Source organism: Drosophila kikkawai, chromosome 2L, assembly GCF_030179895.1.
Source record: "Drosophila kikkawai strain 14028-0561.14 chromosome 2L, DkikHiC1v2, whole genome shotgun sequence".
NCBI classification, from domain to species: domain Eukaryota; kingdom Metazoa; phylum Arthropoda; class Insecta; order Diptera; family Drosophilidae; genus Drosophila; species Drosophila kikkawai.
This window is the reverse complement of record NC_091728.1, coordinates 2044905-2057274: the sequence shown is the minus strand read 5'-3', so window position 1 is coordinate 2057274 and position 12370 is coordinate 2044905. Positions and strand designations below refer to the sequence as shown.

The 12370-nt window shown below is 44.5% G+C and overlaps 3 protein-coding genes across 3 annotated transcripts; 2 read left to right on the top strand and 1 right to left on the bottom strand.

Annotated features, from left to right (window-relative positions):
- The first annotated feature begins 3 nt into the window (after positions 1 to 3).
- LOC108079578 (uncharacterized) lies at positions 4 to 1575 on the top strand. Its single transcript, XM_017173923.3, has 3 exons — positions 4 to 163; positions 223 to 504; positions 649 to 1575. Exons 1-3 carry the CDS (start codon positions 101 to 103, stop codon positions 1477 to 1479), a joined length of 1176 nt encoding a protein of 391 aa, XP_017029412.1. The 5' UTR covers positions 4 to 100; the 3' UTR covers positions 1480 to 1575.
- A 350-nt stretch (positions 1576 to 1925) lies between these two features.
- On the top strand, positions 1926 to 8250 carry LOC108079609 (uncharacterized). The gene is made up of 7 exons (XM_017173973.3): positions 1926 to 2710; positions 2811 to 3112; positions 3623 to 4660; positions 4729 to 4869; positions 4932 to 5071; positions 5131 to 5270; positions 5335 to 8250. Exons 1-7 carry the CDS (start codon positions 2221 to 2223, stop codon positions 7341 to 7343), a joined length of 4260 nt encoding a protein of 1419 aa, XP_017029462.1. The 5' UTR covers positions 1926 to 2220; the 3' UTR covers positions 7344 to 8250.
- Positions 8251 to 8293: 43 nt separating this feature from the next.
- On the bottom strand, positions 8294 to 10711 carry ScpX (Sterol carrier protein X-related thiolase). Its single transcript, XM_017173974.3, has 5 exons — positions 10558 to 10711; positions 9952 to 10275; positions 9701 to 9891; positions 8687 to 9570; positions 8294 to 8625 (listed from the first exon to the last, which is right to left on the bottom strand). The coding sequence occupies exons 1-5, from the start codon at positions 10600 to 10602 to the stop codon at positions 8435 to 8437; spliced, it is 1635 nt and encodes a 544-aa protein (XP_017029463.1). The 5' UTR covers positions 10603 to 10711; the 3' UTR covers positions 8294 to 8434.
- Positions 10712 to 12370: the final 1659 nt, after the last annotated feature.

Here is a 12370-nt window from a genome sequence, read left to right as displayed (position 1 = left end):
CTCTCTACTTTGAGTCTATAATCCAGTATTCTGGTTGATATATGTCCTACGAGAAACCTAAAACTCGTATCTCTCTTCAAAATAATTCTCATCTGGCTCCATGGAAAAGCAAAATAAATATCGTGGCGAGCTGCGAGAACATTTCTTAGCAACCAGAAATGAAGTAAGTCTCCTGAATAACCAACTAACTTGATCTTTGATCCTTAACCATTATTTAAAAAGCCTAAAAGAGACAAGAATGGGCATCGTATACCCATGGATGAGGATCGTCCTTATAGAGAGAGATTCCATTATATGGAAAACTCCAACCAATGCTCTACTCACACATTTTTAATGGATGCAAGGGACAATAGCATTGAGAATTTAAAATGTCCTTCGGGTAGGTGTGTACATCCTCAATATGATGCTCGAGACTATCGGGCTCCTCCGGAACCGGCTCCGGCTCCTGCTAAATTATCAAGGAATTATGACAATGACCATCAATACCATCACCAGCAGCATCCGGTAAATATGAAAGAGATTTTCAGAGGGGGAGGGAACTTGTTGAAAGGAAGAGAAGAGCTTTCTTTCAATATCCTTTTTAACCGTTCTTTAGTGACCTTTTAGCGACCTCAATTCTCGACCTTAAGTAACTACCTTAACCCTCAGAATCATTGTAATTGCAAAAATTCAAGGAAACCAAGTCATAACACTCGTAATCCCCACCGAGATACTGAGCCTGAAAGAGCCGAAGGCGGTGCCGATTGCCTTGTCTACAAAAACCCAGGCTACCGCGAACCCACATCCGATCGAGCCGAAGATGACCTACAGGACCCAGTGCCTGTCTATGAATATAACCACAAGCAGTACCAGGTGAAGGATCCCCCTCATAAGGACTACGAGAAGGCTCGATCTCACTGCGCCGCCACGGATAAGTTATTCCGTCACAAGTATGGCTTCCTCAGCGACGATTCAGGCACCTCCAAGAAATCGAAACCCTCACAGAATACAGTTATCAGCGCCAAGAGTGGCAAGGATATTAGATCCCTAATTCGTTCGCAAATCCATTTGCAACAGGCATTGGATCACTCCCTGACGCATGTAGATCGCGGGACACCTCCAAGGGAAGTTTACCTTGGAGATGATAAGAAGGAGAATGACAAGATGTCAGGACTAGAAAAAGTGACTTCACCAACTATGAATAAGCTGAGGACTCCCAAACGACTGCCTGAAGATATAGATATGGTTATTACAGAACCCGAACTGGACAAGTTTAGCCCCATAGATCCCAAGTCAGATATGTTTAGTGTGAGTGCCGATGATGTCGTCAGCTCCAGAGTTATTGACCCGATGATAAGGAAAATCCAAAAAATGTATCTAAACACTCTCAGGGAGGAGATGAGCATCATGGAGTACCTGGGGAAGGTGCCCCGAATGGTCAGTGATGTTTACCGAGGGGCCGCTGGGAGGGATAATCGAAAGTCCTCAGATTTTAAATAACTCGATTTATTTTTTCAATTGAGAATTATATATATTTTATAAAAAAGAAGTTTATTCTTGTAGGAACCAAGAAAATAACGTAATATTTCGGTTTTTAAGAGATGTATCATTTATTTTTGAAAATTATTTACTGAGGAAATATGTATACAAAATAATATGTCTTTAAAACAATGTTGGTAAATTTAAAAATTAATTAAATAATAAATAATAAAAAATAAAAATATTTAATTAGAGCAATCAGAAAACAACGGTATTATTTATGTACTTCATGATCCTTTATGTACTTAGCTATTATTTAAAAAGAAAATATATTAAAGTTTAAATAAAAAAAAACAACAAATTCAAAATTAACTTAAATTAACTGCCAAATTCGCGTGACCTTACTCGTTAAAAATAAAATACTAAAATGCCACAACGCCCAGCCATCATCTACGACGGTATTTCCAGACGCCCCGCAAACGGTCACACTGCGCGAATGGACAAAAATTAGAACAAAAAAAAGAGGCGAATTCGCGAATTGATGAAAACGCCGCTGCGGAAATTTTGCCAGCCGAATGAACACCCACACGCCGGAGCGAGCGGGTGATTTGCAAACGGAGGAGCGTAAGATAAACGGCACGGCGGCTAGCTGAGAGGCGTCACGTAGACGGTGCGACTCTGATCGATATATTCAACACAAGCGCACCCACACACACACACACGTACACACATACAGACTCGGGCGCGTACGCACACGCACACATGGAGAACACTCGAGGAGGAGGTGGCGAAAATAACGTAGAATCAGCCACCGGCGGGGCTGATTTGGCCAAGGAAACGGCAGCGGAGGAGGTGCAAAAGTTGACGACCAGCCATGTGGAGGGAATGGAGCCCGCAATAGGGGTAAATAACAACAAGAATAAGGCAGAGGCGGCGGAATCGGCAACGGCGGTTCTTCTTGTGGTGGAAAACAACAACGCAAATGCCCGCGGAAATGTCAGTGCTGCAGAAACAACAACAACACCAAAAGCAAATACAGAGGAAGCAGCAGCAAGCAACAACAATAATGCATTACCAATACAACAACAACAGCAGCAGTCAGGCGATGGGAATGCAATTACACCTACAACAATAGAAGAAGAAGCAGCAGCAGTAAAGGCAAAAACAAATACAGAAGGGGACGAGGCAACAACAAAAACCACTGCGACAGCGGCAGAGAAAGAAGCAACATCAAAAACAGACGAGAAGACAGGTAAAGTAGAAAAGCAAAGAATTTCGCAGAAAACAAATCCAATGCCAACTAATGTAACCTCTCATTTCCCCGAAACCCCCCCGCCCACGCACACCCACAGAAGAGCGCAATCACAAGAAGAAGAAGAAAGATAAGGAGCGCGAGCGAGATGAAGATAAGCATCGGCGCAGCAGCGCCACTAGTAACCACAACAACAGTAGTAGCAGCAGCAGCAAGGATCGGGATAGAGAGCGTGAACGCGAAAGGGAGCGCAACCGGGAAGGCAGCAATCGGGAGAGCAGCTCCAAGTCCTCCAAAGAGAGCGATCACAAGTCCAGTTCCTCGCGCAGCAAGGACAAGAAGTATCATCGCAGCGACCGCGACAGGGAAAGGGAGAAGGAACGAGAGCGCGATCGGGAAAAGGTGAGTGGGACAAAGAGCCAAACTAAGGAATACTTCCAGGCTGGAAGTTTATTGAGCCTAGGCTTTGAAATACTTCCATGCTGGAAGTTTATTTAGAGTTTCTTCGATTTCACTTAGTTTTCGCTGGAAAAAACGTGTCAGAAAGATTGGTAAACATTCATTCTAGAATCTTTTCACTCATATTCTCATCCACGTCAGATAAAATCTTAAGTTTTCCTTGAAATTGGGGTAAACAAAAATATGTAACTATGATATCACCCGCTTGGAATATTTGTACATTATGAATCATGTTTCTTTGCTATCATAGCAGAGTAAAAACTGTTTGGAATAAGTTCCAATGATTTAGTTTCCACAGTTTTCAATAGAAAATTCCTCTACAAAATGTAAAAAAGGGGTTTTTGAGCAAAATATTAGGCTTCTTGAATATTCGCTGTAATATCTCATTATTATCTTAAAATGTATAAAAACCTAACATAAAGTTATAACAATTGTTCTTATTTCTACCCACAGATTCCCTCCTCATCGTCCAGCTCCTCGTCACACTCGCATCGCCGCCGCAGCTCCGACAGCAGCCGTAGCAGTCAAAACAGCTCCTCCAAGTCCAAGGATGCGGCAACGGAAAACAACCTTAGCCAAGCGGTCACAGCTGCCCTTGAGCAGCAAATTAAAGTAGAGGAAAGCATCAAAAAGGAACCAGTGGAAGTTAAACCAGAGCCGGAAGCGGTAGCCCCCTTACCTGTACTTAGCAACAGCATCAAAACAGAAGCGGAAATCAAAAAGGAGGAAAAGGAAATAAAACCTCTGCTAAATGGCGAGGCAACGGGGAAAAGCCGCGAAGAGGTTACCCGACAGCTCAACTTTGGGGACAAGAGCAGCGTCAACTCCAAGCTGATGCCATCGCCAGCACCGAAAACCAACTCCTCGGGCTCGAACTCCGCCACAACCAACAATCATTCCTCCAGCAATCGCAAGACCTACACATCTTCGTCCTCATCCTCTAGCAACCATCACAAGGGTTCATCCTCTTCGTCGTCCTCATCGTCTCGTCACTCTTCCTCCTCATCATCCTCGTCGCGGGACTGCTCCAAGTGCTACAAACGCTCCAAGATTCGACGTTCCAGCATGGGTGTACAGTGCCTGCAGCATGCTCCTGTCCCCGGGCCCTGGCAAACGGTGCAGAGTCTACCGCCCAAGCCCAACCGACAGCCACCAGTTGGCTTGGAGAACCTCAAGTATGGCTGTTACTTCCAGGTGGAACAGTATCCCAATGGCGGAGCGTCCATTGTGCATCTGTATCAGCACGAGATTGATGCCCTGCCGCCCGAGGAAATGGAGGAACTGGTGGATGAGTTCTTTGGGGTTTGCTTCGCGGAGGATGAGCAGGGTTATGCCCATCATGTGATGGGCATAGTTCACGATGCGGCGCGCTATCTGCCCGATCTGCTGGAGCACATGGCCGAGAACTACTCGACGCTTACGGTGAAGGCGGGTGTGCTGGGCAGGAATTCGGATATTGAGACCTGTACGATGTCGCAGTATAATGAACAGGTGAGGGATCTTTAAGGATCTTTAAGAAATCTTTGTTATTGATCTTTCATTTCTCTTCCTCCTTTTAGGTTGTTCGCAATTATTGCCAGGGAACCTTTCGCTATGGACCTCTACATCAGATCAGTCTCGTTGGCAAGGTCCATGAGGAGGTTGGCGGCTATTTTCCTGATCTTTTGCGACGCATTGAAATGAATCCGTTTCTAAGAAAGGTAAGTGGATAATAGTATTATTTGTTAAGATAAAATTCAATATTTCTTGACTTTTTATTTAGACAATGCCTTGGGCTTGTAATTCCATACTGCAAACGGATCCTCGCCAGAGTAACGATGGACCCATCCTATGGATACGCGCTGGCGAGCAGCTAGTGCCCACAGCAGAGCTAAACAGCAAGACGCCGCTCAAGAGGCAGAGGTTAGTTCTCTAAAATTAATATAGAAATATCTTTATTAATCTCAACAAATCTCCCTTAGAACCCGCATCAATGAGCTGCGCAACCTTCAGTATCTGCCCCGTTTATCGGAGGCTCGTGAGACCATGATCGAGGATCGCACCAAGGCGCATGCAGATCATGTGGGACATGGCCACGAAAGGATCACCACCGCTGCAGTTGGTGAGCCCACATTTACCTCAATTTCCTTCTTTACAATGTACTAACTTTCCAACTACTCCTCCAGGCATCCTTAAGGCCGTTCACTGCGGTCAAACCTACAACCAAAACCGCATCACCAAGGATGTGGTGGCCTTTGCCGCTCAGGACTTTAATCAGATGGTGGAGATGCTGCAGCTGGACCTGCACGAACCCCCCATCTCGCAGTGCGTGCAGTGGATCGAGGACGCCAAGCTCAATCAGTTGCGGCGCGAAGGCGTTCGCTATGCTCGCATCCAGTTGTGCGACAATGACATTTACTTCCTGCCCCGCAACATTATCCATCAGTTTCGCACGGTGACGGCCGTGACGAGCGTAGCCTGGCATCTACGCCTGCGACAGTATTACCCGGGCCAGGAGGTCATCAATGAGCGGAACAATCCCGTGCTGGCCGAGACGCCGCACTACAAGGAGAAGCAAACGATATTGCCGAATCCGATTGGACACGATGAGGGTGGCTGTGGGGGCGTGGGCAAGAAGACGCCCTCGAAGCGGACGCACGATGGCAAGGCCAAGAAGAAGCTGATTGATCTCGAGCCGGGCAAGGAGCGGCGTTCCAGTGAGAGCAGCCTAGATGAGCAGCCGTCATCCTCGCCCAGTCAGAATCAGGAGAGTAGCGGAAGTGGGAGTGTCAGTGCCGCTAGTTCGCCCAAAAAGAAGCCGGGTAAGGATGACTCCAAGATAGATATGAGGAAGATGGTGCTGGAGCACAAGTACAAGCTGACTAAGGCGGCGGCAGTTCTGGGCAGCCATGAGAGCAAGGAGAAGCCTAAGAAGGATAAGTCAAGGGAGAAGGAAAAGGAGGAGAAGGAGAAGGTCAAGGATAAGGAGAAGGATAAAGAAAAGGAGAAGGATAAGGAAAGAGAGAAGGATAAGGAAAGAGAGAAGGATAAGGAAAGGGAGAAGGATAAGGAAAAGAAGGACAAAGATAAAGAAAAGGAGAAAAAGGATAAGGAAAAGGACTCGGAGAAGGATAAGAGAAGCGACCACACGACCAAGAAGCATCCTGCAACGCCAGCCAAGACCTCAACCCTAAGTGCACCTTCGCCGGCCAAGATGCCACGCCTAAATAATGAAGCAGCTCCTTCAATACCCACTCCCATCCCCACGCCCACCCCTCTTCCAACTCCCATACCCACTCCTGCCTCCTCCATACCCTCCACACCGCCTTCGATCTTGTCCGGACTGCCACCGCCACTTGTGCCTCAGACACCGCCCTTCATTCATCATCATCGCTTGAACCAAAAGGAGCCGGAGATCAAGATCCAAGTGAAGATTGTGTCGGATAGCAAAAGCAGTGATAATAGTAGTACCTCCAGTGCAACAGCTCCGTCTCCTGCTCCTGCTCCTCCTCCACCGCCACCTCCTGAACCCGAACCCGAGCCCGTGGACAATGTGGGCAACGAGCTAATTGTGGAGAGCACACCAGAGCTGGACGAAGCGGAGGTGCCAGAGGTATGTGCCGAGGAGGAGATTGTGGAAATGGATATACCCATACCCAAGGAACCGCCGTCGCTGACTCCCAGGGAAGTCACCTCCATGTCTGTGTCAGTAATTCGCCAACCAGGAGGAGCAGCACCCCCAGCAACTCCTCTTAATATTCCCCCGCCGCCTTCAAACGCTGCTCCTCAAATTGTCAAGGTCGTACTGCCCGCCTCCCTCACTTGTCCGAACATCACCCGCATGTCTGTGATGTTGCCACCCCTGCCACCCTTGCCGCCTTCAAGATCTACGGCACCGCCGCCTCCACCGCCGCCACCGAGCAGCAGCACAACCAGCAGCTCCTCCCCCCTGAAACCCACCTACAAGACCTTCAGCCTGCCCTCGCACAAAATCATCATAGCTGGCGGCAATCGGGTGGCCATGAATAAAGGAGCTAGCAAAACGCCAGTGGATCTGCTGGGCTCCATAATGGCCAGCATGGACAAGCCGGGAGCGGGTGGCAGTAACTCCTCAGCCAACACATCGACGCAATCCTCGGCCACAACGAATAATAGTTCGCTCTCCTCCTACGCCAACTCCAACAATAGTTACTAAGCAAAAAACAACTAAAATGGAGCAGGCAAGGAGGAAAAGCAGCAGAGTAGAGGCTTCTCTTTATGGACTTAAAATGTGAAACTATGTATAGCAGGAAAGCCAAAGGAATTGCTGGGGATTTTAAAGATTTAAAGGTAAAACTTTCTCAATTTTCCAGGGATTTCTTTGGCCTTCTTTTTTATATTTTGTAAATTTAATTAAAAGCCTCTCTTCAGGTTTCTGTTTAACGGAAGCTTAGAGAGGTATCATCCTTTAAGGGAGGAAACCCCAAAAAAGGCAGAAGGAGCAAGGAAACTTTAATTATATGTTTCGATTTTCTCCTCCTTCAGCCTTGAGTAGGATCTCCACCCTCCCTAAATTGTATATAGCCAAAAAAAAAAGCTTATTTGTAGACAGACACACACATAAAAACAACCACAAAAACCTATATATTTTATATTACAACAAAAAAAAATACGTAGATTTGTAAGCTCAAAATGCAAGACGACGACGACACTTGATAGAGATGTAGTTTTTTAATTTATTTACAAACACCGCTGGCACTTTTAAGCTACAACAATTGTAATGTTTTTTAAATGCAGCCCAGATAAAGGTTTAAATTTAACTGTTATACGTGTGTATTTATTGTAATGGCACGCACCTTTACTGAATTAAAATATTAAAAAATAAAAAATCCCAGTTTTGATTTCCTTCAATAACAACTTTTTTGAAAAGTGTTTTTGAATGTGCGTAGAACAATATACACACACACACATTTATATTATATATATATAATTATAATTATATATAATTATTGTAGTATAATTATATTTATATATATTATAATTATATATATTTTACCACATAAATATATATATACACCAATATATAACTGTAGAGTTTAAGCCAGCTTACAAACACGTTGATGAAACAATAAAGATTCGGATCGTACAAAAATATAAAGAAAAATATAAGAGTATAACAGTTTTATTTTCTATAAAGTAATACAAAAGATACATTTAAATCGTTTTAAGCTAAGTTTTATCAGATCCAAAAGCCACCAAAAAGACATTGCAAATGGGAAATGTGACACAAATTTTGTCCCAGACAGCCTACAACTTGGAGCGCAGCTCCTCGATTCTACCCTGGGCGGAGCGCTGCAGGTCCATCAGTTTCATGGCAAAGCCCATGTTGCCCTGGATCTTGATCTTGCCCTGGAAGAAGGCCTTCTGCGGCGGCAGCTTGCCAGTGAGCAGCTCAAACACATCCTCGTCGCTGATAATAAATGTGACATCGCACTTTTCTGTAAAAGAAAATCCAGGATAAAGTACATTCAACTTTAAAGGATGCAGTTCCCAACTTACGCGTTCCATTGAAGATGATCTTGCCCTTGCCCTGCTTGGCATCGATGACCCAGTAGCCTGTCTGGCCATTTGGACCATTGTTCACCTTGAAGCCATACACTGCCCTCACCTTCTCGATCAGGTTGTCCTTGTCCTCCTGCATGGCTTGCTCCAGGAGCCTCAGCAGAGGAGCCACCTTGAAGCCCTCCTCGCTTGTGGCCGCTTTTCCTGCGGCAGTCAAGTTACGGACCACATTGTTGGCCGCGGGGAAACCCAGACGATACAGGGCCACCACCACAGCCCCACCCAAGCCCAGGTTGTGCTGCAGCGCCAGCTGAGCTCCCGGCACCTGACGCTTCTCGGCCAGACCTCGCAGCTGCCAGCAGAGCTCAGCGCACTGGGCCAGTCCAGTGGCTCCCAGAGGATGACCCTTGGAGATTAGGCCGCCACTCGGGTTCACCACGAACTTGCCGCCGTAGGTGTTGTCTCCAGCGTCGATGAACTCGCCGGCCTTGCCCTCGCCACACAGCCCCAAAGCTTCGTAAGTCACTAGCTCATTAGCCGAGAAGCAGTCGTGGAGCTCCACAACCTGCACGTCCTGCGGCTTGTAGCCACTCTTGGCGAACAATCGCTGGCTGGCCAGGCGGGTCATATCGGTGCCAGCAATCTTCATGAGGCTCTTGTCAGCAAATGTGGAAGCCGGGTCGCTGGCCATCTCCATGCCCACGATCTCCACGGCCTGCTTCTCCAATCCATGGCGACGCACAAAGGCCTCGGAGGCCAGGATGGCTGCTCCAGAACCATCGGAGGTGGGACAGCACTGCAGCTTGGTCAAGACTCCCTCCACCACCTGCGGGGACTTCATGATCTGCTCCAGAGTGTACTCATCGCGGAACTGCGAGTATCTGCGAGGAGAGAGAAACGGAGACAGATAAAGAGCTGGATCAGCTGCATATGGGAGTGGAGTAACCTAGTCTGCTTATTCAAGCGATAAGATAAGCTCGCTTGCGAGGTGAACTTTCGACTGAAACTTACGGATTATTGACCGAGTGCTTGTGGTTCTTCCAGGCGATCTTGCCGAAGTGCTCGGGCTTGGTGCCGTACTTCTGCATGTGCTCCTTGCCGGCGTTGCCGAAGATCTGGGCAGCCATGGGTCCAGCTCCAATTTCCGTGAGCTCGCCCATCTCCGTGATGTGACGCTCCATGGGGTTAGCTCGGTCAAAGTACTGCAAGGAGGGGAGTTATCTAGGTTATCCAGGCACTGGTGAGGATCTATAAGTACCCACCTTGGAGGACAGCGATCCCCGCTCCATCTTCTCGAAGCCCAGAGCCAGGACACAGTCCGAATTGCCGCTCTCGATGATCTGCTTGGCCAGGTACAGGGCACTCGAACCCGTGGAGCAGTTGTTGTTCACATTGTACACCGGAATGCCGGTCATGCCCACCTCGTATAGCGCCCGCTGGCCGCAGGTGGAGTCGCCGTAGACGTAGCCGGCCACCGCCTGCTGCACCTCCTCGTACTTGATGCCCGCATCCTGCAGAGCCTTGGTGATGGCCTCCTTGGCAAAGTCCGGGTAGCACACATCCGCTCGGCGGCCGGGCTTCTCGAACTGTGGATTTATTGTGGGGTTAATGGCGATAATCAGAGATTAGGGGCACTTCAGGGGGGCCAATGGAGCGATGCTGATAGCCAGAAATACGCCAAAGATAGTGGCAAACATTCAAGAGGAGATTAGCGAGCGAAGTGCAGCGCAGTTCAAAGTCCGCGGCGATTAATAGATGACTTGTTGCTCCATAATTAAAGTTCCTCTTGACAATTGCAAAAGCTCGGCTTTTTCTAAGCCTTTGTTTTGGTCTCCCTTTTCTTGGTCTTTTTCAGGCTAATTACTTGCCTTGGTCATGCCCACACCGACGACGTAAACGCGGTTCTTTGTCATCTTGCAGCTGCAGCGAAATAAGTAATTAAACAATAACTGGTAAGACCGCTTGGGAGCGATTAACTAAGCTAAGTTAGTTTCTTGTTTTTTAGGGAAAACAGCCGCAGCAGTGTGACCAGACCAGGAGCCAGAGCTAAATACCAAACATAATACCAATTATGCAGCGTTCACACTCAATGAAGTAAGCAACTGAGCGCCAATTTTAAAGTGATTTTATATATTTAAGTTTAGAAGTGTAATTAACTATTTATATTACATAAATATATTTTTTTTAAATGTACATCTATTAAATGGTTACATAAATGCGGCTGTTTGACTGCAATTGATTTTAAAATGTACATATTTGTAATTAACCTTTATTTGTTTATCGTCCTGCAGTGAAAGGTTAGCCGGCGCGCCCGATTTAGGGCAGAATGAATAGATATAAAGGTCACAAAGGGGTAAATAGCACTCCGTATGCCTTATTAATTAATTAAACTCTAATATATGGACAGTAATAAAAAATCTATTTGGAAGATAATAAAAGTTTTTGTGAAAATAAAAAAATGTTTAAGTTGTAATTTTCGGTTTCTTAAAGGGTTTTATAATTTTATTTAGTGAAGCAGTCATTTCCGACCCTATAAACCATATATATTCTTGATCAGCATTAGCAGGCGCTTCTTTCTGGCCATGTCCGGAAGAAATTTAATTTTGAGCCACTTTTGCAAAAAAATGAAAGGGGTTACATCATGATTTTTTTCAAAATTTGATCGAAATTTTGATTTTCTAAAATTTTAAATTTTGGATGCAGATTTATTAACATTATAAAAACAAACCCAGAACAGCTTTCCGAATTGAAATTAATGCATTTTTGGCTTAGTTATGATATTTTTAAGCTTTAGTTTCAACAAAAATTACCATATAAAATTTATTTTTTTGTATTATTGTCTTTATATATTATTATTATTTATTGTATGTTGTATTAATTAAATTATTAAAATAATCAGCTTAATAAAACTAGATCGAATAATGTTATGAATTACATTTGGTTAAGTTTTGTGATTTTTAAACTTCAATTTGTTAAAAAAATTATCAAAAATATGAAAAATATCCGTTAACAAATGTTGATATTTTTTTGGGTCTTCTTAAGGTTATTTATATTTTATTTAGTGAAGCAGTCATTTCCGACCCTATAAACCATATATATTCTTGATCAGCATTAGCAGGCGCTTCTTTCTGGCCATGTCCGAAAGAAATTTAATTTTGAGCCATTTTTGCAAAAAAATGAAAGGGGTTACATCATGATTTTTTCCAAATTTTGAGCAAAAATTTGATTTTTTGAAAAATTAAATTTAGTATGCAAATTTGTTAACCTATGAAAAACTAGCTTAGAAAACCATTCTGAATTGAAATTGATGCTTTTTTGGCTAAGTTATGCAGTTTTTAAAGTTCGATTGGCTTAAAAAATTACCTTAAAAAATATGGAAAATATACATTTAAAGAATTTAGATATTTCCGGTTTTACTGAAGGGTATTTTTATTTTATTACGCTATATGATATACAAACTCACCTCTTATTTTTTAGCTTCTCCAAAACTAATAAAACAATTTGGAATTGAACTATTTATTATTAAATTGGTTTTATTAACATTTATATTATATTATCTTTATTATACATATATGTTTTGTATATAAAATATACATATACTAATGCAATCTTTTGTTCACATTGAAAAACATATTTTGCTAGCAAAAAACATACAGTTTTTACCGCCAAAGCGCCACATCT

What these genes read in the sequence shown, in the direction of transcription:
- LOC108079609 (XM_017173973.3), top strand. Translation starts at nt 2,221, where the DNA reads ATGGAGAACACTCGAGGAGGAGGTGGCGAAAATAACGTAGAATCAGCC. An exon ending in TGTCGCAGTATAATGAACAG is followed by an intron (nt 4,661 to 4,728) that starts GTGAGGGATCTT and finishes TCCTCCTTTTAG; the next exon opens with GTTGTTCGCAATTATTGCCA. An exon ending in ACGCCGCTCAAGAGGCAGAG is followed by an intron (nt 5,072 to 5,130) that starts GTTAGTTCTCTA and finishes AATCTCCCTTAG; the next exon opens with AACCCGCATCAATGAGCTGC.
- LOC108079578 (XM_017173923.3), top strand. Translation starts at nt 101, where the DNA reads ATGGAAAAGCAAAATAAATATCGTGGCGAGCTGCGAGAACATTTCTTA. An exon ending in TCTTAGCAACCAGAAATGAA is followed by an intron (nt 164 to 222) that starts GTAAGTCTCCTG and finishes TTATTTAAAAAG; the next exon opens with CCTAAAAGAGACAAGAATGG. An exon ending in ACCATCACCAGCAGCATCCG is followed by an intron (nt 505 to 648) that starts GTAAATATGAAA and finishes CTTAACCCTCAG; the next exon opens with AATCATTGTAATTGCAAAAA.
- ScpX (XM_017173974.3), bottom strand. Translation starts at nt 10,602, where the DNA reads ATGACAAAGAACCGCGTTTACGTCGTCGGTGTGGGCATGACCAAG. An exon ending in TCGGTGTGGGCATGACCAAG is followed by an intron (nt 10,276 to 10,557) that starts GCAAGTAATTAG and finishes ATAAATCCACAG; the next exon opens with TTCGAGAAGCCCGGCCGCCG. An exon ending in AAGCACTCGGTCAATAATCC is followed by an intron (nt 9,571 to 9,700) that starts GTAAGTTTCAGT and finishes CTCTCCTCGCAG; the next exon opens with ATACTCGCAGTTCCGCGATG.